At 35.0% G+C, this 26523-nt stretch overlaps 1 protein-coding gene across 3 annotated transcripts in view; it reads left to right on the top strand.

The window, feature by feature from the left end:
• The window catches only part of FSIP2 (fibrous sheath interacting protein 2), a 94750-nt gene that overhangs the window by 23637 nt on the left and 44590 nt on the right, over positions 1-26523 (top strand). For all 3 annotated transcript variants that reach the window (XM_058711948.1, XM_058711937.1, XM_058711929.1), the window contains 6 exons: positions 313-355; positions 1628-1734; positions 4014-4077; positions 10079-10136; positions 14022-14058; positions 16316-25268. In XM_058711948.1, the coding sequence (XP_058567931.1) occupies positions 313-355; positions 1628-1734; positions 4014-4077; positions 10079-10136; positions 14022-14058; positions 16316-25268 (9262 nt within the window). The remainder of the gene's footprint in view (positions 1-312; positions 356-1627; positions 1735-4013; positions 4078-10078; positions 10137-14021; positions 14059-16315; positions 25269-26523) is intronic.

Below are 26523 nucleotides of genomic sequence, written 5' to 3'. Positions count from 1 at the left end.
TGAATGACTCTAAACTTTGTAAAACCAACCATTGAATGGATTACTATGCCTTTAAACAAAATATGGAATACTAGAAAAGGAACAATTTTGTATACTGCTACATATTGAACTCAATTTTAAACTAGTTAAATTTGATCCCTATAGAAACTATTCCAGGAGGTTGTTAATATATATTTTCCTGAGACAATTTTCATGTGAGATTAGGGGATAAAAGAGAGAGAAACTATATTAATTTGGTTGATTGATAGTGACAAAATTTCTTTTATAAGTGCAGTTACTAATGAATGTTTTTCTCTTTAATGTACCATGTAGAAAGATGGAGTAACTAGAAAATCAAATACGTCTGATGATAGAGGTGAGAAAATGAAAAACAGTCATACTTGTTATATTGTTAATTTCATAATCATGACTATATATATATATATACAGTTTCATAATCATGACTATATGTATATATATTATATATATATATATATATATATATATATAATATATATACAGTTTTTTCAATTTGTTTTGCTGATTATAACAATCATGGTTATTTTGGATAATAAAAAATGGTAAAAAAATTGTTTATGAATATAGATATAATTAGCTCACATGTCAGTGCTTGCTTGATGAGTATGGCTTTTGAACTTTGCTAAGTATGGAAAATTTAGGGTCCCTGATGTGGCTGTTTATAGTGATGGAGTACATTACTCACATATGTGACTCAGTAAGTTACAGTACAGAGAACTGTCTCTGGAAGGGCCCCACACTCCACTGCCATCAATTCTCCATAGACAATACATTGTATTTCTCATTTCCCCTTCAGCAGACTATACAGTAGCTAAATTTCCCCATACCTTGTTAGATTTCTGGAAGGCACTAAAAATACTCATATGCATATCCTACATATACACAAAGAAAATATTAGGCACCTCCATTGAGTAGCCAATGATCACTTCGAATTCTATAGAATATCAAACTCATCATCTTCCTGATCCTTCTTCTGTTTCACCTAGGCACAAAATGTTAATTATTCTTTGACTCTTCTTTATTGTATTTTGCATCCCAAGGTTGCTACTTTCTTTCTAATCTACCCCCTTAATTTCTTTTGCCCTTTCCTCTCTTTTCATTCCCACAGCTTCTACCTTGTTTCTTTCATCCTTGGCTATTTCAGTACCTTCCTCCATTCTCCTCCTCCTCTTTTTAATCCCCATAAATATTGCTGTGAAAGCAATCTTCCTAAAACACAGCTTTGGTTATTCCCTTATCCAAGTAGTGAGTGGTTTTTGATTGCAGACTGAATGAAAAGAAAGCAGTTAATTCTGGCAGTGGTCTGTGTTTAATTATAGGGACTAAGCTAGCATAATATTAAATAAATTAGGATCAGAGGTTAAGGATTTCAGACTTGTGTCTAAAGGCAATAATGAACCATTTGAAATTTGTAGCCAGTGAACACTAAAAACAGGTCATGTAATTCCTGGAGACACTTCTTTACCTCAAATAAATGCCTGATTGTGGTAATTCAATGATTGTTTAAGCTCAGCAGAGGGAACATTGGATCAAATCTATTCATCAGCATTCACCCTTGTTCCAGAAATATGATCTTCTCATATGTAAAATTAATCTCTTCTTTCTCTAGGAGCTGTAAACATCTCAACTCAAAATTCAATTATTTCAGCTCAAACTTCACCCACAAGAAATTGTCCAAGATCTTCACAGTCTTACTTGGATCCTCCAAAAAATAAGGTATATAATATTTCCTTTTGCCCCAAAGGCAAGCAGAATTAATGAAGTACATTCTTATGATCAGCATGAGTATAAAAATTTCCATTCATGAAGTGGCCATACAAAACAGCTTCATTCCCTGAAATTAGTCATACCATAACAAAATTTTAACATCCCTAGGATAATCTTCCTAAATATAGGCTACAACATTGTAGTTCACAGTGCATACCTGCAGCCTACAGAGGAAGTATTAATTTGGCTTTCTTTGGTTGGGCTTCTACTAATACGGATGGACTGTTCAGAGGTAGTCATATTCTCTCTCCCCTTTGTTTTTGACTAGCCATCAGTTACCTGCTTTTGGAAAGTTACCATCATAAATTCAAGGTGTGTCTTCTGATATACATTACATTTTTTTTTTCCTCTGTGAGTTACCAACTGGTTTTAGGAGTCAAAACCACATTCCATTACCAGCACAGTGTTAACTGGTTCACCTGTACTGAAGAGTTAACTTGGTTTGAAAATGGAAATTAACTGTTTTTCCCAAATGAATTTGTACTTGAATAGGGTAGGAAGTGGCATCATTTTCTGTTTCTTATAATGCATAATAATTGACAAACTACACATAACTTCTAAGATGTATGTTTACCATAAAATGCTTTTCTATAGTGCAGTTTTGTTACAAACATTTTCCAGTTCAGCATTTTACTATGTCAATATCCACTTTAAGTATGCTAAGAGTCAAAAAAGAAATTTCTTAACAACTTTGACATTTAAAATTCTCAGATTGCCTAACAGATTCCAAAGGCCATGTCTTTTACTAAAAACAAACAAACAAAAACTCCTGTAAAAACAATCTAAAGTTTATTACTGACCTTTTTTGGTTAATGTGCATATTATTAAATTTGCCATCCATATTGATCTCAAATGAGTACCAAATGTCCACAAATTCCTAATTTATTATGAGGAAAAGCCTGACTGTTTTATTATGTTAAGTATTACACTCTGTTTCCAACATGTTATACGTAGCCTACCACTGTCATAAAATATATTTTTTGTGACCTATGTTCAGCTCTCAGATCTGGTGGGCAAAAAAAGAAGCCTGTTTCACTTGATTTACCTCCTTGAGCAGACTGAGTTCTTGAGCAAGTCTAGAGAACCACATCCCTCTGTAATCAGAGACCCTGTTATCTGCTTTCCACCTCTAAAGTTTTTATTGTAGCTTTGTCAAAAAAGCACAATGAGGTCCCTGGGTGGCTCAGTTGGTTAGTCGTCTGACTTCAGATCAGGTCATGATCCCGTAGTTTGTGAGTTCAAGCCCCGTGTTTGGCTCTGTGCTGACAGCTTGGACCTGGAGCCTGCTTCAGATTCTGTGTCTCCCTCTCTCTGCCCCTCCCCAACTTGCACTCTGTCTTCTCTCTCAAAAAAAAAAAAAAAAAAAAAAAAAAAAAACAACTTAAAACATTTTTTTAAAAAGCACACCTATTCTTTTATCCCACTGAGTTGATTAACATATTTACCAATCAGTGTATTCCAAAGATAGTTCATTTTAGGATGCTAGTGAATATCACTGTCAGAAAAGAGTTAAAGCAGGCTTGAGACTTGTGTCTTTAGAAGGGCCTGTTTGCAAGGTTACCCCTTTGGCTAGCATTGGGAAGTTGACTTTTCCCAAGTCCTGAAGTAATATGGAACTTTCCGTAGCTGAATGGATGGTGCACTGTACTGCTAATAATGTGATTTTTGCTGAACATCTGATTTCCTTTTAAGAGGCTAGAATTTTGATATGCACTAAGGCACAGGGTGTCCTCATGACCAGCCTTCAATAAAAACCTTTGAGTGCTGAGTTTCTAATGGATTTCCCATGGTAAAAACATTGTACATGTTACTGAATTTTTTTTTAATTGCTGGAGAAAAGAGCATGCACAGAGAAGGGAGAGAACATAAGAAAAACTGCGCATGGAGTTTTCAAGACTCGGCCTGCGCCTTTTCCCCTTTCTTTATCCTATAGTGTATTCTTTTACTATAATAAATCTTAAACATGAGTACAACTATATTCTGAGTCCCATGAGCCTTAGAAAATCACCAAATGTGTGGGCAGTCTTGTGTATCTCCCATGATACAACTATGAACTTTTAAATTATGTAAATATCACAAAATGTGTGCAGTTCTTAAAAACTGACATTTAAGGGAAATTCTCAGAATCTTAAATTTCTGTATTTTAAATATATAAATAATAGTTGATGTTCAAATCATGGAGGGGGAAATCTTTTGAGGATGTTTGTTTTGTTGTTTGGATTATATAGAAGGAGATAAATGCTGAATGGAATGAACGATCAAACAAGAGATCAAGCTACTTCTGTGAATCAGGTAAACATCAGTAACAGCTACTGAGTAAGTTATGAGATCTATTAATTCATTCTTTTAACTAACATTTATTGAAGTCCTGCTTCATGCCTGGTATGGTGCTACATATTCCTGGAATGTTTGGTACAAATTACTGGAAAAATATTTAACCTCGCCCTGGCTCTCTTAGTAAGAAAAACGATTTTTAAACTACAGATTCAATTAAATCTGAAACTATTCATATTTTCTGTCTCTTTTATCCATCTAAATTTTCAAACTTCTTGGCAGAAAGTTGCTATATGTCCTATCCATATGGATTAGATTATCGAAAGGCAGTGTAGCATAATGGGTAGGAACATATAATCTGACCCAAATATTTAAGTTGAATCCACACTCCAACACCTAAAATTTATGTTTGGGCAAGTTACTTAACTTCTCTGTTCTTTGTTTTTTCCAACTATAACATGAGAATGTTACCTAACACAAGTGACCTAACACAAGTTCGCTGACCACCGCTGGAAAGATCAATAATCAAGAGAGGAGCTTTGATTGGAAAGGAATTTGAGCTTTATTCAGGAGCCTGGCAACCTGGAGAGAGGTGTACTCTTGTCCAAGGTTTTTGCTTGGCCAAAAGATTTTTAAAGGGGTTTAATCAGTTAAGGCAAATGCAGTGGTCTGTGACATTTCTGGATTACCTTGCACACTTGATGGCACCAGTTATCTCAGAGCTTGGAGGTTGTTCAAGTTCTAGTTCCTTAGTGCCCAGGATAAGGGCTGTGCAAGAAGGTCCAGTTCCTTGGTATCCAGGAGTTGTGCAAGATTACTCTGTTCTTTCTGCATAGGAGGGCAAGTTCTACTGATGTGCAAAGGGAGGACAATAAAGTTATTTGTGTGACCTTGCAAAAGAAAAATATTTTGCTAAAAGATGCTGGGCCAATCAAAAAGCTAAAGTGGCTTCAAACAGACTTCTGGCCTCTGTGGCCTGGGAACATTCAGGTCCTTCATTTCCCCCATGGCCAGTGGTCTGCAAATCTCAAAGAAAGTAAATTAGTTCTGCTACAGATCGAGGGTCAGGAAGCAAGGAGTGTGTTAACTTGAAGCAAGTTAACCCTTAGGACTGGCTGGAGTATTGTTACAAGAACAGGAATTGTACATCATTCATACAATTCCTATGGCAATTCAATACGTTAATATTTGTAAAAGTGCTTAGAACAGTGTGTGGCACTTGATTTGTGATATGTAAGATTTTGAAATGTACTGCAAAACTTTATTTGCAATATTTTCATTTTTTTCTAATTCATATCTATATTCTAATTGTCTTATTTTGTATTTGTGAATTCATCTTAAAATTTTAAGTATATTGGATTTCTAGGTTCCCTTTTGTTATTTATTTCCAATTTAATTGCTTTGCAGACTGAGATCATGGCCTTATTGTACCAGCTTTTTTTGTTTGTTTGTTTATTTATTTTTTTTGAGAGAGAGAGAGAGAGAGACGGAGCATGAGTGGGGGAGGAGCAGAGAGAGAGGGAGATACAGAATCCGAAGCAGGCTCCAGGCTCTGAGCTGTCAGCACAGAGCCCGACGCAGGGCTCGAACTCACGGACCGTGAGATCATGACCTGAGCTGAAGTCGGAGGCTTAACCGACTAAGCCACCCAGGCGCCCCTGTACCAGCTTTTTCAAATATCTGCAGGATTTCTTTACTGGCTTAGCACACGTGATTAGTTTTTAAGAGTTGTATATGGTTGAAAATAATAAATATCAATTTGGTAGTACCATGTTCTAAATAGTTCCATTCAGTCAAGATGTTTAATTGTGTAGTTCAAAAAAATCTATATACTTACTTTTATTTACTCTGTTCTAAAAATCATTGGAATTGGACATCTGTGTGGTTCAGTAGGTTGTGTCCAACCCTTGATCTAGGTTAGTTATTAGGCACATCAAGGACTATCCTGATGAATTGAGGGGTTTTTTTTAAGCTTTTATTTAAATTCCAGTTAGTTAACATACAGTGTAATATTAGTTTCAGGTGTAGAATTGAGTTTTTATTATTGTGTATGGTTTTTACCAGAAGTGATGCTTTTTGTCTCAAATTTAGTAGGTCTGATACTAATATAGCAACATTAGCTTTCAGTCTTAGTATATTTTATGGATAGATGTGGCTTTTGTAAACACTCTATCCCTGCATCTTGTTTCATTTTTATTGAGTCTTAGAATTTGACTTTTAACTGAATGTAAGCCACTTACATTTTGTTAATTACAACCTTTGGAAGATTTTTAACGCCATATTGGTGTTTTGCTTTGTTCTGCTTTTTGATATTTTCTTTTAATTTCTCCTTTCTTGCTTTCTTTCAGAGTATTAAATTTTCTCTGATATTCTCTTTTAATTTATTAAACTTATTTTTTAATCCAGTTTTCCCTCTACAGTTTTAGGAATTGTATGTATGTATATTCCTTTTGACAATTACCTTTGAATTTTAACAAGTATACTTAAAGTGAAAGTCAAAGTTAGAATAATTTACTTCTAAATCACTATCTCACATTTAACCAATTATTTAGTTTTGATTTTTATTACCATCTAATTTAAATTCTGTTTTTATACATCCAGGTTTTGTTTATATTTTTCCATGTTTACCAATATTTTGTTGTTGTTCACCATTCCTTTTTGCATTTTGTCCTTTACAGAATCACCTTCATTCTTCCTAAAGTAAATCCATTCTTCAGAAATGTCATTAGTGAATGTATTTTGGGAATAAATCCTCAGATTTTATTTGATAAATCTCTCCTTATTTTACCCATGTTCTGGGATATAATTATGGCTGGATATACAAGTTATTAAGAACAGTTATTTTCCTCTTAGCACTTTGAAGATACTGTTTTACTTAAATGTTCTACTTTTTCTGTACTTAATAATTCTTGTGTAAGTGATTCTTCCCCTCGCCTCCATACACACCTCAGTCTGCTTTTAAGGTCTTGCCTTTGTTTTTCATTAGTATCACCATAGTGAACAGGTCTGGACAAGTTTCAGCTATTTTTCTCTCCTATATTGCTTCTCTCCACTTTATTATTTTCTTCTAAAACTCCAGGTATATATATGTTAGATATCTTCTTTTTCTTCTACATCCTTTAACAACTATCATATTTTCCATCTCTCTGGTGCTGCATTCTGGTTAATTTCTTCCAATTTGTCCTCCAAATCACCAATTCTTTCTTCAGTTTATCTAATTTACTATTTTATCAATTCCATGCACTTTGAAATTTTTCTGGTTAAACATTACATATATATATCTATATATAGATCTATATATAGATCTATAGATAGATCTATATATAGATCTATATATCTGAGTAGATATTTTTCAAATTTAACTTGACTTTTTTGATAGGTTCTTGTCCCATTCCTGTATTTTCCAATTCCATCTTTATGTATTTTAACAGATAAAATTCACTTTTTAAATATTCTATATCTAGTAATTCAAATATTTTAAAACATTGATGTCTATGCCTAATGCTATTTTTCTGCAGTCATGGTGTTTCTTCATATTTGTCTGTGTGTGTAGTGTGTGTATGTGTGTGTGTGTGTGTGTGTGTACAGGGCATTATTATATATGTGAGCTCATTTTTTAAATTTATTATTATGTTTTAAATGTTTATTTATTTTGAGAGATAGCAAGCATGAGCAGAGGAGGGGCAGAGAGAGAGAGAGAGAGAATCCCAGGCAGGGCTCAAACTCAGGAACTGTGAGATCATGACCTGAGCTGAAATCAAGAATCAGCTGTTAACCAACTGAGCCACGCAGGTACTCCATGAGCTCACTTTTAAATTTTATTATTTATTTTTGAGGAAAACAGAGAGAGTGCATGCAGGGAAGGGGCAGAGGGAAAGAAGGAATCTCAAGCAGGCTCAGCATTGTCCACACAGAGCCGGACATGGGGCTCAAACTCATGAAACTGTGAAATCACAACCTGAGCCGAAACTGAGTCAGACGCTTAACCGACTGAACCACCCAGGTGTCCCTATCTGTGAGCTCATATCTGGCAGAAATGTATCATTGGGAATTCCATATTTAGATAGTATATATTGCTCTATAGAATCAAATTAGACACATTAAATATGTATACTTCTTTGATCACCAGTTATGGTTCAATAAAGCAGTTAAAATTTTACCATATGCTTCTGGTAGGCATCTGGGAGAGATATCAATACAGGTTTATTTTAATTTTTATGGAATATACAGTATATTTGAACCTCAAAGTTGCGTAAGAATTAATCATCACAGATTATCTCTTAAGAGATATTTTGGGGGCACCCGAGTGGCTCAGTAGATTAAGTGACTGACTTTGGCTCAGGTCATAATCTCACAGCTTATGGGGTCGAGCCCCGGGTCGTGCTCTGTGCTGACAGCTGGGAGCCTGGAGTCAGCTTCAGATTCTGTGTCTCCCTCTCTCTGCCCCTCCCCTGCTTGCTCTCTCTCTCTCTCTCTCCCTCTCTCAAAAATAAAATAAACATTAAAAAAAAATTTTAAAAAGAGAGATTTTCATTTTTTCCTCTTCCTTTATCCAAGGCTGAAGCCAAGACATAATTTATTTGTGCTGCTACCTCTGTGGCATGAGTTTACGTTTAAAGACATCTCTTCTACCAAGGGTATAGCTCTTTGGGATCCAGTACATTTTTAGAGGCTCTTAGTTTTGATTCTCCACCTTGTTTGCAGGTATTGCCGAGTCTCATAAGGAAAGCATCAGCTTTAACACTTGCTTACCCTTCTAGATTTGTGCTACCCCAAATTTTTTGCTTGATTGTTTTTAAGAGGTTTGTTTCAATGTTTTATATAGAATTTTAGGCATTTTTTTAAATTTCTAACTCCCACATATTAATGGAAACCACAGAAAAGGTTTTTGTTTGTTTGTTTGTTTTCTATTTTGTTTTTAAAATAGTACTGTCTTCACACTTAATTTCCCAGTTACTCACTCTTAATTCCAGTTACTTCTCCAAACCTAGCATACAAAAAAACATACCCACAAAAACAAACCCCAAAAAGGTTCATGAGATTTAAATAAGACTTTTTCATGCACATGATTAGTACCTATTGATTACTCATTTATTAGAAGAAACAAGAGTTACCATTTAAACTTGACTTTGAACTGGTTCTAATTACTGATAATAGTTTCTGAAATCAGGGCATCCTTTTTGTCTACATCTTTTATTCACTTGTTTTTTTGCATAGTTGACATATACCAATCCAGTATGCCTGTAGAGATGTACTGCACAGACTTCCTATATCACTTATATATAAAGTATTTACTAAAACCCAGTAATAGAATCATGCTGGATTATGTACAAAGCAAGTTAGCTAATATTCAAGCAGGAGGAGATTAGTGGCAGATAAAGCAATGAATAAATGGTGAGGAGCATATTAATCAAGTAATGCATTTAACAAATAAATGTTACTGTATACTGTGTGTTAAGTGCTGAGGATATAGTGGTAAATTTATGTCATAGTCAGGAAGACAGAAGAGTAAACATTTAATTATGATATAACATAATGAGTTTTATAATAGAAACATGTGTAGAATGCTTTAGGAGCACTGAAGAAAGATATTTATTTATTTACTTAGGCAAGGGTTTCTAGTGGAATTAACACAAACTGAATGAAGCCTAAAAGACGAGAAGTTAAAAGAAGGCGTAGGGTGCTTGAGACAAAGGAAATGGCAAAAACAAAGGCCCAGAGGCATGGAAAACATGTTACTCAGTAAACTATGTTATTCTGTGTCTCTGGACTATAGAACATACATGAATATATAGAGGCTAACCAGAGTAGACACTACAGAGGTAAGTAAGAACATCAGATGGTATGGTATATTTTATGTCTTACTAAGGAATTTGGACTTCATTGTGGAGAGTGTCTGGAGGCTTTTAAACAAAACAGTCCGAGAGAATAAAGATCTACTAGAGGATATTAATTTCCACTTTACAAGTTTCTGGGGAAGAATACAAACTAATTACAATTTTCTTTTTCTAATAATTAGGACCTCAGGTTCATGCCAGATCCAAGGGTACTTTCCCTTGTCGTATTTTCACAAATACGTAAGTATCTAAGAAAATTAGTGTATAATTATAAATTAATACTTTAATAATCACATGAGTGCTATTCAAAAGCAAATGATTACATGTAACCTTCTAGTAGTTCTACTGAAAACTTCTGTCTTTTGCAAACTCTCAGCACTAAGTGTAAACTGTAAAGCAGACAAAGCCAATGTTCTTCCTCTTCCTTTTCTGTTTCCTTATCCCCAGTGTGGTTCTACACTTCCACTATATTCAGAGCCTTCGTGCACCTTTCAAGTATATCCTACATTAACACCCCCACTACAGGAGATTTCCAGGATCTAAACCTGTTTCTTTGCTTTTATTCCCTTTGAAGCATTTACCATTTCTTGGCTTTTTGAGATTGTTGGCTTCCTAAGGATGGTAAATTAGTTTATTCCCAAGTATTAGCTTCATCAGTTATTCTTCTCCTAAAGGGTATTTGCAGTATAATCTCAAATAATAACCACTAACATTGGAAATTGCAAGTCTCTGGAGAAGAAATTTTGGGGGCCTGGGGGATTTCCATTCCTCAAACTTTGGTGGTCACCTATTCTGTTAGTGGTTATGTATGATCTTCTCAACTTTAGAAGAAAAACTATTATTTTAGGCCCATATCATCACCTTTTTAAAAAAGTAGTATGCCAAAAATGTCTAGCATATACTTTAGAAACCAAATCACTATGAAAATGGTTGGGTAAAGTTAAGTGATGTATGGCAATAGAGGGTGTCAAAATATTCAGATCAAGCTTCCTTGGAGGAAAGATCTTGATTTTAGGACTGATGTCAGTCTGACTGACTTACTGAGACTTCATAGGATATGTAGCACTGTAATAGATGCAGGAGGAAGAAAACTGACTAGTTCAGTTTAAAGCAATAGTATGGAGTGGAGGAATGATGATCATGTTTATATAATGACCATTTTTATTTTATTGAACAAATAAATTTTTATTTATTGAAAATATAAATACCTCTTCATTAAAAAGTTTGCAGGACGTTCATAAATCTTAATTTCTGCCTTCTTATTTTCCCCACCCAAGATTGCAGAACTACAGAATCATTTGAATCTTTCATAGTAAATATTTCAGCTACTCTTTCATTAAAAATCTTAGCTTGGCTAAGATGACTAACTCAGTGCATGGCCTGGAGCTTCTTTACCAGTTCCTCCCAAATTGACAGGAATACTTACGGCTGCATTACCCAGCCTAACCCCAGGTCAGAATACAAATAAAACACAACTAAAGATACTTTCTGGTCTGACTATGCCCATCCATCATACACATATCACATTCCTCTTGTTCTTTTTTTTTTTTAATTTTTTTAAATGTTTATTTATGTTTGAGAGGTGGGGTGGAGCAGAAAGAGAGGGAGACACAGAATCCGAAGCAGGCTTCAGGCTCTGAGCTGTGAGCACAGAGCCTGATGCAGTGCTTGACCCCATGAACCATGGGATCATGACCTGAGCCGAAGTCAGATGCCTAATTGACTGAGCCACCCAGGTGTTCCATACATTCCTCTTGTTCTGATTTAACTCCAGATTTTGTAAGACTTTACTATGGAATCATTATATCTGATCTACTGTCCACCTCCTCTCCCCTCCCTTTCTTCTATTGTTTAGTTCTAGTTTTTTCTAATGTCAATACAAAAGGCACAGAAAATTTTTATAAAATAGACATGGAAATTCAGGACCAAGAGAACAAAGACAAAGCAAAAGTGTTTACCCCACGATAGCGGGGGGGGGGGGGGGCGGGCAATAAACAGAGTTGCAATAATTGTGTACTGCACTTTGATAATGAGTAAGTTTTGCATTATTGGAATGGAAGATGTAAGGGGTAACAGAGTGAAGAAGGCAATAAGTCTGCCGTTGTGTGGACTGTGGTCAGGAATTTGTAGTTTATTTAATGGGTGGCACTCTGATGGTTTGGAGGGGGAAGTAATGGTCACATTAGTATGCGTGATAGATAACTCTGACAGAATTACATAAGAAAAATTGAAGGCAAGAAACCAGGAACCAGTTCTCAAAGTCCATTAGTGGCATGCACTAATTTTGTATTATACAGTAGGCCTAGATCCAAAAGACTTTAAATGGGAATTTATTTATCAAACATTTATTGAGAAGCTTCTATGTTCAAAACATAATGCTAAATGTTAGGCAGATACCACAATGAAGAAAACCATGCCCCTGTGTTTGGCAGGTGTTGCTTTTCAAGGATATCATGGAGCTGGAGAAAGAGGATAGAAATAGGGCAAGCTAAAATAGCACAGAGCTCACTGTTTTTATCTAGATCAACCATTTTTCTTGAATAAACATTCTCTGGAATGCTGAAAGCCTTTGGTTAATTTTCAGAGTTCAGAAAACTGAAAAAAAGGACAATTAATTACTATGAAATTGTAATTTTTTGCCAGTTTTTCATTACTTTTATAGAGGAGTAGGTTTTTAGAGCTTCTTACTCTGCCTTTTTCACCAATGTCATCCTTTATCTGGTTATTAAAATTGTTTGAAGTGTTCTTCATAAAACTTTCTGTTATTTGGCTAATTTTATTCTTAGGTCTTTGCTGTTTGTTTGGATCCATATACATGCCTTTGGGACAGAAAGCCTGTTGGAGACAGTTATTAGTTAATAGGTTGGACTCCTTGAGTTCTATTTGGTCTCTACAGTATAATGTGAAGGGAACAGAAAAATGAATCTGGGAGAGCTAAGTTGCAAAATATCTAAAAGAAGAAAACTATGCTTAGGTTGACCTGAGAAATCAGATCCTGAAGAAATAAAGAAGGCCAAAAGACATGTCACTGACATCAGCTTTCATTCTCCACGTTCCATACTGCAAAAAAGGTTTTAGTCTAAGTATGGTTTTTACCAAGCCCAATTTCTGAGCTGAAACCAATGAAGGTGTTTTTTGGGGGTTTTTTTGGTGTTTTTTTGGGGGGTGAGGATGGGAGGGTTGGTTTGAATTTGGTTTTTGTTTTTTCTGCCAAGATTTAGGATGTAATTCCCAGTCTTGCTGTCTCTCATTGAATTTCAGACTTCAGGAAAAATTGAATTTTATAATGGATAGTACAGGCCCTCAAAACTGGAAAGGGGATGTCAATTTTCTTTTAAGAAAGTAGGAAGAGGGCCTATGTTGAAATATATGAGAGTATCATATACCTGAATATAAGCAAAGAGCCCATGTTGAAATTTATGAAAGTATCATATGGTCTTAGAGCTTGTTTTATTAATGACTTGTTTTTTTTTCTCTAATTTTAATTATTGTTATTTTACTTGTTATAATTCAGAAACTGTGTTTTCTATTTCATTAGTGTGTGATGATAAATAATTCTAATTAGAAAACATGATAGAATATTTTCATATATAGAAAAGGTCTACATCTAAGTTGGTATTCCATGGCTAGAAACTAATTTTTTAACACGTAGTTATTGAATAATCATTCACATATTCCCTTCCTGCTGTTTGATGAGAGCATAGAATTGTCAGAAAGGTCTTCTCAAATACCTTGCCACCTTATGGTGCCTTTTAGTGAACAGAAAGGACAAGTCCCCTTCTCTCTCCAATGCTGTGTCTTCCTCCAGAGAGCCACAAAGCAGGCATGGCAAAGGAGGGTCAGAAGTAGAATTTTTAGATAGATGTATTTTTTATGCATCAGCTACAATCCTATACCTTCAAGCAATAAAGTATGTGGGCCAGTATCAAAGGAGCAGGATAAATTGGAGAGAGGGGGAGGGGGTGACAAAAAATAAAGCTTATTCTTCCTTTTGAATTTCTATAGAAAAACTCTCAGATATAAAGATAAGAAGCAGGTGATTAATGATTAGAAATTTTGGAAAAAGTTATATCAATTCTTGACCCTAGACAATAACTAAATGCTCAACCTTTCTTGACTTTACAGAGAACAGAGCTTCTTACAAAATTGCTGGCAAGAAAAAGTATGTATCATTGAACAGCATATTAATCATACTTTCTAATGTGTCATAATAGAAAAAAAACTGTGAATAAAATAATGAGGAATCACCTATTGATATTAATTTCTTCCTCTGCCTTTCTTTAAAGTTACTTTCAGTTAATTCTTAAATGTTTCAGTGATCTAAAGTTCTTATCAAAAGATAATGTTGGCCCTTCAGAGAGAAGTTTCATGGGTATAGAAGTGTGTGGAATGACATTAAAGGACATAGCCATCATGACAGCAACAAATACCACAAACCTATTTTATCATGGGAAACCATTAGGTGACATGGCTTTGCAGACTTGGCTGGTAAGCTGGGATGCCTGGGTCTAGCTCTAGACATTTTAGTAAGAAGTGGCCGGGTCACCATAGAATGTCACATAAAAAGGTACCTGGTCACCTATGAGTTGAGACTTGGAATAGGCAGATAATATGGTCCAATTTACAAAGCCCTAGTCTAGAACTAGTCAGACCACTCAGGAAATAGAAAGGGGTTGGAGAACAACACGTACTCTGACATACTTTTTCCCATGGACACTTGCTCAAGTCATAGAGTGTGTAGCAAATATAAAAACTTTGATTCAAGGGAATATTTCTTAGTTTAACATTAAAATGGAAAGCAAATGAAAACTAGGTTTAAATTCCTATACTTCACTACTTAGAAAACTTTTGGAATATCTCTCTTTCATATATAAAATTTAGAAACTCTTTCTCACACCTAGCCTAAGAATAATAATGTAGATTTTTAAAAAGTTATTCCTGGTAATAAAGTTTGAATACAAAAGTAGTGTATATAGAATGTCTTAGTTTATTATGTATTGCAGTGGATTATGACAATTAATTTTTCTGTTAAAATTTATATTTCATTTTAAAAATGTTTGATTTAGGATGTCATTATATAAAACAAGTATTATACAATATATTCCTTCATCCAAAATATGTTTTCAAATCACTAGCCATTGTACAATAAGTGAAAAAAATATATTGGAAGACTCATGAATTAGAATAAGATAGAATTGTTCTCCCTAGGGTGCCTCTAAATACTCTCCCAATATATCAGGAGAGAGTATGTTGCATAGATGTTAAATTTTCTTTGAATGTTGCCCTGAAATATGAATACTTCCATGCTAACTTAAGGTAATATGTTGGGTATGAGCAGCCTCTTTACAGGAATCATACTAGCCTTCCAGACTTTGAGGTCAATTACTTATGTTTATAGCCTTTATGTCTTAAGAGTAATAACAATTTAAAACCAGATGACTCATTTATTATAGGCAAAAGAATTTTTGCAAGCTCAAATTTATTTTCAGGAAATAAGTCGTGGTTGATAGAATTCTACACATGCATTCTATTTCTCCTTTTGGTCCAGTGTAATCTGTGACACCACCATTAACTACTAAGAAAATGGTTATCCAAATCTGGTCCTTGGGTTTATATTTCTGGCTCAAAATGAGGAATTCAATTTCTCTACCCTTTTACTCTCCTGACTCTTTCAGACTCCAGTCTAGTGGAGCCCTTTTTTTTTTTCTATCTAATTTGTTCTTTCATTGCATCATCTTTTCTCAGCCTTCCTACCTAAAATAGTTTGCATTGATACTCTTGTTCAATACAAAGTGATTCAGTCTCCATAAGCATTTCCTTTTGTTGCTATCAAATAATTCTTAACGTTAGCTGCAGTCATTTCCATGTATATATAAATCACAGATTCACCTCTGCAGCAGAGAATGGGAAGGAGAGATGGCTTATTTTCATCCTTACATCTTAGCTAGACAGACAGATGCCTCTGAAAGCACCCAAGTGTTTTGACCACATCTGTTTTGAGAAATACTTTGTTGTAAATAATCTGGTATATTACTAAATAATATTTCTGGGTTGTAGACACTGTTTCTTCTTGCCAACGCTTGCAGAAGCATTGTTATGTAGCTAGACAGCAGTTTGGTGAGATTTTTTTTCTATTTCATCAAAAAGTCATTTATCTCAGCAATGAATGCTGGGAAAAAACAATAAAAAACTTCTGAGGGAATGTGAATCAAGTGAAAACCTACAAAAAATATTTTACTACAGTACAGAATAAGTCGATTTGAAATTAATCTGAGATTCTAAATAAATTCATTATGTTCTCTTTATGATAGTATCCAGCTATGCACTGTTCTATATAAAAAATTAAATGTTACCCTCTGTCCCAGAATAGAATAAGTTATTAAATGATTTTCTCTTCATTCTTCTTGCCTCATTTCCAGGTAACTTCTGAAGAACTGAATAGTATAATTCAGAATGTAATGACCTGGGTTGTAGCTACAGTGACCAGTATATTATACCCAGCCATCACGAAATACGAAGAAAGGTTCCGGAATAAAGCATACCCAGGGTCTTCGGACTCCATCCTCTCTTCAGAGAGTTCAAGTTTCTGTAGCACATGCAGTGGAGAGCTTACATACAGAAGCTACGCATCTGCTACTACTAAAACATTTCAGCAAGAGCCCTGTGCCTTTGAGGTTGACGTCTCAATAAGGCAACCAACCACACCTTTAAAACCACCTTCTGCTCACATCAAAAGAACATCTGTGGGAGAAACATGCCACGTGAAAGGGCCAGCTATAACATCAGAACTCAAATATGATAAAACCAGTATGGTATATGCAAATCCTAAGCTCAGAACTTGTAAATCGGATAGCCACCTTTTAACATCATTTGAAACAGGCACAAAAAAATCTAAGGATGCTACTACTGAAACAGATGGCTTAGAGAGTCTACTTGTTCCTGATCAAAAAGCAAAAGCCATGGATGAAATGAAGAATTTGAAGAATGTTTTTGTTAACTTTAAATGCCACTTAAAAGGGGAAACTGAATTGATTTTGGAAAGCATTTTTCAAGAAATAATGTCTGATTTAACACAGGCCATTCCCTCTATTTCTTCTGTTACGGCTGAAGTTTTTGTGGACCAAAGTGAACCTGAAAAGGGAGACTTGCTTTACAATGTTGATATCTGCTCAACAGCCTCAGAGATAGTGGAGAATATGCTTGAGAAGCTACAGTCTGCAGTTGAGAAAAAATGTGTTGAGATATTTTCACAAGAAGATCTGTCAGCTGACATTAAGCCGGGCTTAATACCCAATAGAGAATACCTCAGTCCATCAAATGGAAAACCTTTAAAAGCTTCACTGCCTTCTAATGTGGAACCCATGTGTGACATTGCAGAGGATATGGTACATGCCATTTTAGAAAAGCTGATGACTCTTGCATCTTGTAAGCGAAATGAACTGCCTCATCTTGAAGATGCAGTTGAACTTTCCGATCAGCAACCTGTGACAGACCCAACATACATGTCCCTCAAAAGAGCCGACAAAAAGAAATGTAGTCCTGAACCTGATGCTGCTAATTTAATTGTTAAAGATGAAATAAAAAGTTTAATGTCAAATATTTTTTCCCAGTCCTCTTTGGTCGGCTATATAGAGGAAGCAATCAGCACTATACTAGGATACATACAATCTGAACTTAATGACGAGAGACTTATTGCATCTGAAGAAACAGTAATATTCCTTCAGCTTCTTGATGATATTTTCACTCAGCTACATCAGGAGCCAGGAAAAGGAGATGTTAAACAATGTAGACACTCTAGACTAAGAAGTCCTTCTGACGCTGAAGGAAAGTACAGACTTACTGGCACTAGATTATCAAATGGTCCTATGTCTAGAAGACCATTTCCACCTGTTAATGTTCCTGGCATGGTCCTTTATTCTGAAGATGATAATGAAGAAATAGACAGAATTGTGAAAAATGTGCTTGATTCATCTTTTAAAGATGAAAAGCCAAAATCTCGGGAACAAATTCCTGAGAATTGGTTTAAAAAAGGAAACACTTGCTTTGAATACAAGAGGAATAGCAAACCACTTAAAGGAGCTACTTCTCGAAGAAACAAAGTTGCATTTTGCGATGAGGGATTAAAGACTGGGCTACCATCTTTTAATAATAAAGAAATTGTAAAGGAAAAACCCTGTCTGAATAGAGACAGTTTGATTTTCAGCCAAGATGAAAAGCATCACATACAAAAGGCTTCGGAAAACATAGTTAAAAGTATTTTAACAGAAATGCTCAAGGACCTATCTTCTGATCACTTAGACAGTAAAAGTGGCAAAGCAGCTTCTTCTGTTCTTGTTTCAAAAAAATCTCAAGGACTGTCACATCAAGAATGGATGGACAAGATGTTCTCCATGTCAGAAATTGGTGCAGTGGCTCAAGAAATAACAGACGCTGTGTTAAATATACTCCATAAGGCCTTAAGCTGCATTCCAAATACCACCGAAGGTTCCATTTCATCATCAGTTCAATCTTCTCTAGATAGTTCTGATACTCCTCACATGGTCAAAGAAGCACCAAATAAAAAGCCATTAAAAATATGGCTTGACAGTGAAAAGAAAGTGAAATATTTATCTTCATTCAGTGTAGATACTGTGAGGCCTTCTCTGTTAAAATCTGAAAAAAGTGAACCTCAACCCATAGATGACATTGCCGATAAGATCATTAATACAATTGTTAAAAAGCTGAAGTTATTCATTTGTCAGAAATTGCAGATGGTCTTCAAACCTTCAGTTGTGAGGCAATCTTCATTACAATCTCAACTTAGTACTTACACAACTAAAGTGGTAAACATTGTTTTGCGTGCTATCCAGAATGAACTAGAACTCAGTAACAGAACCCTAAATCATAGGGAAATAGACCCTGCCAAATTGCTTACAGGTAAAGGATTTTTTGCTGACACTGATAAATTAGAATCTCTTGTCTCAAATCTCAATGATGACATTATGGAATCTCCGTTATTAACTTGTATTTGTGAAATGTTATCTAGTGGACATTCAGATCAAAGCAATATTTCACTCCCTTCAGACCAGCCAAAGCCTGCAACTTCCTATGGATCTGACGATGTTGATGAACAAGACATTTTGCCAAGTGGGCAGGATAAAAAATCTTTTCACAAATGTTTGGCTACTCCCTGTGCTCTCCATAGTGTTGTAAATGCAAAAGATCTCGAAGGCAATGCCAGATTGCGAGTGTTAGACAGTATTGGAGAAATACTATATGAAATGTTGTGTAAGCTCATAGGAGCCCATCCTCACCATCAGCCACCTTGTGGTAGTAAACAAGGCAGAGAAGAGAATGAAAATCCTCAAATGGCTCCTGCATTGAAGTCTAATATTCAGATCATTTCCAAAACAATTTTGGAATACATCCTTGCAAAATTATGCAGTTTTGATACGGATACCAGTTTTGTAAGTTCTGGATTTAAAGCTGTCTCAGAGTCTCAATCTCTTGATATCGACAGCCTATCATTTGCTTCAATTATTAAGGAAATGGCCAAATGCACTGACATGATCTCCAGCATAGTTTCCAGGATGATTCAGGAGGGTAATAAAGAGGTGACAAAAAGCACAACAAAAACCATGGCTTCGGTGACTTCCAAAACAGGAAAAACAAAAGAAATGCATCCAAATGAACTGAAAAATGTAGCTTCAGATATTCTTAATATGGTTTTTGCTAAACTGGAAAGGTTTGCTAATGGAAATTTAGAAACTCTGGGTTGTGTTAATGATGGAAATGAAAAAAGCAGTAAGATTGACTTGGAATGTGAAAGTCCCAGTATTTTCACAGACACACATGAAGAACTATTGCAGTCTGCTTTATACATGAATGCAAAAAAGATATCAAGTACTATTTTGAAAGCTATTCAAACAGAATTAAATATGAACTCATTAGATTTAAGGACAAGTGTAAATACCCTGCCACCTGAGAAACAAGTGCTTAAGAATATAGTCAATTTAATTTTAGATGCAGTGTCCTCAGATATGTTTAATGAAACTGAATCTGAAGAGGGAGTCACTAAAACTTATCAATACAGGCCAACCTATGGAAATTTTCTTCCTGGAGGTGCTGAATCAGATTCATTTCCTGAAGATGCCTCACATACAGAGAAAGAATTCACTGTGGAGAGAACATTATTAAGAGAAGAAACTAAATCATATTCTCTTAAACAGTGGGTTCTAGAGAGAGCCTTAAGCAAAATTGAAGTGAAACTCAAAGAACCACAGAAATCTCCAGTCGTTCCCATTATAAGAAACATTTTGAATGAAATTTTCTACAGTGCGTTGGTCAATCAGTTAAACGTACTTTCTCTCTCCCACTCTCATTTAAGTGGCATCCCTCACAACACTGGTGAGCCAATTCCTCAAACATCTGTTCAATTTATAGATAAAATAGATAAAATGATGGGTCCTTTAGTGTCTGAAGCAGATGTAATCATAGTGGCAGATGATGTTGTTAGAACTGTATTTCATAAGCTTTATGCAGCTGCCATGCCAGAAAGAAACACAAGTGAAAATAGGTATAAAACCATCACCTTTAGAGCAAATGTTTCTTTACATGAACACACCAATGGAGGGAAGTCTTCTGTTACTGTGCTAGACAAGAACCCTTGTACTCCTAAGTCCAGATTCAGTGTTGACAAACAGGCTAAAGTAAATGTAGTTGAAGATATTGTACAGGCGATATTAACAAATTTAGAAACTTTTGCTACTTCCAAAGTAAAATCTCTCTTTTGTCCCAAAATCAACTTCACAGTGCCAGTGGCTTTGGATAAAAATGCATTAAGCAAAGCATTATCAGTCAAAGATTTGTATTCTGAAGACCAATTTTCCCCTTGCTCAGTGGATCGTATTACCTCAGAAAAGACCAACTCAGTGTGCCAACTCTCCTTAAATAAATTAAATACATATGCAACAGAAGTGGCTAAAAAAATTTTACAAGGGATCAAACATGGGTTAGATAAAGAAAGGGGAAGAGTTCCTTTCTTAACACATAACATTGTGGTTTCAGAAAATATTGCAAGTCAAATTGTTAACACGGTGTTAGATATTGTGTCATCTAAAGGAAAATGTGACGAAAACAATTCTGAGGAAGAGATTAATTCAGATCAACAAGAAGGTATTATTGAAAAGCTGTTTAATAAGACTGAATATAGAAGAGTACTTCAGTTTCAAATACAAGATACCATTGAAGGTATCTTATGTGATATTTGTGAAAAAACACTGTATCAGAATAATCTACCTTGTGCCACATCCACTCGGAAATGTAGCATAGCTAGAAAACATTCTGGAGCAAACTCTGAGATATTCACTGAGGATGCAAATAAGATTATCCCAAAACTTTCAGTGCCTAAATCAGATGTCATTTTGATATCTAATGATATAGTGGATATTGTTCTTCATAATCTCAGTTCTATTGTCATGCTTAGCATAAATGCAAAGAATCTTACTTCTGCAAAATTGCCCCTGACTGTTTGTGACATATCTTCAAAAGCAGAGTGTCAACAGCCTCCTCTTACGGGGTCAAAAAGTGAAAGACAAACAGAGCATTGGCCATCCTCAAGAAATCTGGAATCAGCTTATGCTGATGATTGTCAGATAACAATAGAGAAAGAAGACGCCAATAAATCTGCTCCTGACCCATGTGAGGAAAATGCCAACTTCATTACTAAAATTATTTTCAATAGGTTAGAAGCTTTTGCCACAGAAAGAATAGATTCACTAATTATTCTGGCTTTCCAGCCTAAAGAAGAGTCATTTGATAGCCTGGAACTGGAAAATTATAAACAAGATGATAGCATCTTTCATGAATCAAGCCAAGTGGAATCAAATGTCCTGAAAATATCCACTAAAACTATCCTCAGCCAAGAACTCACAGATTCCACTTTTGCAAGGTACAGAGAAAATCTTGACTCCCCAATTCATCTATCACAAGCTACTCTTAAGGAATATGCTGATATCATTGCCAGTGCCACTTTGACACTTATTAAAAATGACTTAGACTTAGAAATCCAAAAGATGTATCCCTATCCAAACAACATTTTATTCCAAGAAAACATCATTGTGAGTGGAATCGTGAACAGTATCTTAGAGAGTTTATATGATAAAAGATCTGCAAAGGAAATTAGTGTTTACTCAAAAGACAATCCTCAATTATTTTCACAACTAACTGTATCAAATGAAATATTGCTAGGACAAAGAGAGCAAGAGAAAAATAAACTATCTCAGTTTTCAAAATATCCTTTAGAACAAAACCAAATGGCATTGGAAAAAGAAAGCCAGAATATTTTTTTGGAAGAAATATTTATGAGAAATGGAAAATCAAAACAAAAAGAAAAGGCTGCACTGCTCAGTGCAGTGGAAGAAGTGTTAACTACAGTTCATCAAAGAATAATGGAAATCATAGGCCATTTGCAGCCATTTAATGAAATCCCCCACTTTGTATCTAATTCTAAAATTAAAACGTCAGACATAACACAAAAAAACTTTCAATCACAGATTAACAGCGTAACAAATAACATAGTCGAAAGTGTTTTGGGGAAAATGTACTCTATAGTTACATCATTAAATGAAAGTAACAAAAAAGAAGCATCTGACAACAATGATACCTTGTCTAAGAAAGCAGCATGCATCAAAGAAACTAAACAAGTAGGAAAAGGGTGTAATCCCACCAGATGTGTGATACCACAGGTTTATCCTTATGCAGGCAGTCAAAATGTCTCTCTATTAGAAAACAATTTTTTTCAATATTCACCATTGCAAGTGGGGAAAGATTTAGTCCAAATGGTTCTTAATAAGATCATAAATTTTGCCTCAACTCATCTAGAAGAGACCTTGTCCCCTGAAAGTTGTTCTGATGAGTTGCAACCTCTAAAGCTACACAGTTCTAAAGTGGGCTCTAAGGTCAGCCCTAAACCAGATTTTAAAACAAGTTTAAAAGCAAAATCAAAAGTTACTCCTTTGACTAAATTTAAAACAAAATCACACCTAGGACCTAGTGGTTCTAAGGTCAAGATCAAGACCAAGTTATGTCCTAGAGAGAAGACTCCAAAAGGCAATCAGTCCAAGGCTACCACTGGGCTGCCACACACCCAATCAACAGGTGATGCCCAAAACTTACTGGAAATGAAACTGCCCACTTCAGAACTAAAAATGTATGCCAAAGATATAGTAAGTAATATCCTGGAAACAATTGTGAAAGAATTTGAAAAGATGAAGCAAACTAGAGCAATGATAAATGTTAAAGCTTTACCATTCGATCAAATCATGGCAGCAAATAAAATAGTTAACACAGTTTTGCAAGGATTATATGCTACAAGTAACCGCAATGTGGCTTCTCCAATCAAATGCTCACATGTGGATGATCTCAGACTTACACAGAGGAATTCAGATGCAGAGTATATTGCCAAACAACAAGCGTGTTTTTACTTGGAAAATGTTTCTTCACAGCTAGAACAGATTTTTCCTAAAGAAGGTATATTTAAAAAATTGTTTGACAAATGGCAAGCAGAATCAAACGATATGGAAAATGAAAAGTATACACTAATGACGATAGCTGAAAATGTGCTGACTGAAATCCCAATAAAAACAAAAGAATTAGAACATTCTCTTTCACTTTTAAATTTGCCACATCTTAAGGATTGCGAAAGCAGGTTCTATAATCATTTTAAAGGAACCTCTACTAGAGTTGAAGACACCAAAGCACAAATTAATATGTTTGGAAGGGAAATTATTGAAATGCTGTTTGAAAAATTACAGCTCTGTTTTTTGTCCCAGGTGCCCTCTCCAGGTAGGCAAGAAACTCTAGCAAGTAGAAAAGAACATATTAGTACTAAAAGTAAATATGATTTGCCAATCAAGGACATCCTCGGCAGTGTACCAATATCTAACACAAAGACAATAAACCAAATTTCTCTGGGATCTAGCAACCAAATTGTTAGAGAAATTATAGAGAGGGTTTTAAACATTTTAGAGTCATTTGTAGATTTGCAGTTTAAATATATCTCTAAATATGAGTTTTCGGAAATAGTGAAAATGCCTATAGAAAACTTTTTCCCTATCCAACAGAGGCTATTAAGCAAAAACATGCTGCCAAAATTACAACCATTGAAAAAGTTTTCTGATGAACCCAATTCAAATACTATTATTTCCAAGGAAAACATACAGAATACCCTTCTACAGGTTCACTCATTCCATTCAGAATTATTTACATATGCTGTTAATATTGTCAGTGACATGCTTGGTATAATTAAGAACAAGCTAGATAAAGAAATAAGCCAAGTGGAACCATCTTTAGTTAGTACATTGAAAGAGACTGTTATAGCAAGTGAGATCATTGGCACACTAATGGACCAGTGCACTCATATCAATAACCTTCCAAAGGAAAGTTTGTTCCAAGGAAAAGAAAATACCTATATTGTTAATCAAGTTGAATTGGCAACCGATATGAAAATGCCCATGTCAAAGTTAAAGGAAGTTACTTTGGGAAATAATCCTTCACAAATCAGTGTACCTAGTTTTGTGTGTTATCCAGAGGAAAATACGAAAAAAAGGCATAAGCCTTCATCGAACTTACCCTCATATGCCAGGCCCTCTGTAGAAGGTACAATTAAAAGCTCAGAGCCAATGGAAATGCTTGATTCAGAAAATATAACATCATGCTCTAGAAACCCAGTACAAGACTACAGCCCGAGGGAATCGAACTTTGGCCTTTTTGACCAAACCATGAAAGGAATCAGCTCTCTCCCTGAAGGAAGTGTCTTACAAAAACTGTTTAATAAAGCAAATGAATCCACAGAAGCAGCATTAAAACAAGTCATGTCATTCATAGAAATAGGAAAAGGTGAAAATCCGAGAGTATTTCATTATGAAACTCTAAAACCAGTTGAGCCAAACCAAATTCACACAACTGTATCTCCACTCAAAATATGTTTAGCTGCAGAAAATATTGTCAGTACTGTGCTATCAAGCTATGGTTTTCCAAGCCAACCATGCATTAATGAAAACATGGAAACAATGAAACCATTTTTCATATCAAAGCAAAACTCTGTGTCTATAATATCCGGACAAAAGAATGAGGAAAAAAGTCTGCTTAGAATGTGTGATAAAAAAAACAGCTGTATACCTGAAGAAGAAAATAAAAAACCTAAAACCAGTAGAGGAGATTTTTCTTTATTGCAAAAATGGGAAAGTAAGAGATACCCAAAGATAAAGACCCTGAAGGAAGTTAAAGTCATCACTTTTGCTGATCACGAGCTGGGTCCAAATGAAATTCATTTGGTAGCAAGACATATCACCACATCTGTGGTCACATATTTCAAGAACTTTGAAACTAGAGGTAAGCAAGAAACAACCTACTTTAAAAGTTGGTATAATTCAGAAAAAAATAGATATGTATAAAAGCTCTTCTATCCAAGAAGCTGCATTTATTGTTTTTCTAAAAATAGCCTTGGAGGTGGAGTATTTAATTACTTCTTAATATATCAGGATACCAAAAAAAAAAAAAAAAAAAAAAAAAAAAAGAAAGAAAGAAAGAAAAAAAGTTTAACATACACCTGGCTTGAATCTGAACAAGTAAGTTTATTGCTGTTTTCCATATATGCAGATGAGAAAAAAATGGGATTATTTTAAAGGAGGGGATTTGGGTTGATTATGAGATACAAGTTCCAAAGCGTTTTTAAAGTTTTTTTTTTTTTTTGCATGACTTCTTTATACCCATACCAAATACACAGTTAATTGATTGAAGGTTAGCAATTTCTCTTTCCAAGGTGTACAGTTGAATTCTTTGCCATTATTAGTCATTATTTATAAGGACAGAGGTATTACCAATCTTGTTTTGTTTGTATTCCACTATTCTTACAATCCTTAAAGTCTAAACATATGTTCACAAAGTTATTTTCACTTCTTTTCTAAGAGGTTAAATCATATGTAATAGCCATTTTTGCATCTCAAAACCTATTGATTATTGGAAATTTCATAAAATTTAATATAATAATACTAAAATGTCCCTGAACTGGATCAATAATTGCAATAATTAGTTGCTGTAATATCAGTTCATATACATCACTTGCCAATCATTTTAATAGGAGAACACATACTACCAGTCCTACCCACCTGCATAGGGAGATCATTTCTCATCCTTAAAACTGAAATTCTTTTTTTTTAATTTTTTTAAAACATTTTTTACTTATTTTTGAGAGACAGAGAGAGAGTGCAAACAGGGGAGGGGCAGAGAAAAAGGGAGACACAGAATCCAAAGCAGGCTCCAGGTTCTGAGCTGTCAGCACTGAGCCCAACGTGGGGCTCAAACCCATGAACCATAAGATCATGACCTGAGCCAAAGTTGGTCATTTAACTGACAAAGCCACCCAGGTGCCCCAAAACTGGCATTCTTTCAAGATGGATAGTTGTGTGTCTGCAATTTCAAGCTCATAAACAGACTTTCTCCAAACATAGCCTAACTAAATTTAGAGACTAATAAAGGGGGAAAAAAAAAAGAGAAGATTCATGAATTCATCCCATTGGTATTTGTCCCTTTCTATCAAATCTATTCTCTATTTCCAGACATGTTCAAGGCCTTCCAGTGATTTTAC

The sequence above is a fragment of the Neofelis nebulosa genome, chromosome 2 (assembly GCF_028018385.1).
Source record: "Neofelis nebulosa isolate mNeoNeb1 chromosome 2, mNeoNeb1.pri, whole genome shotgun sequence".
NCBI classification, from domain to species: Eukaryota; Metazoa; Chordata; class Mammalia; order Carnivora; family Felidae; genus Neofelis; species Neofelis nebulosa.
This window is presented reverse-complemented; position numbering and strand designations above follow the sequence as displayed.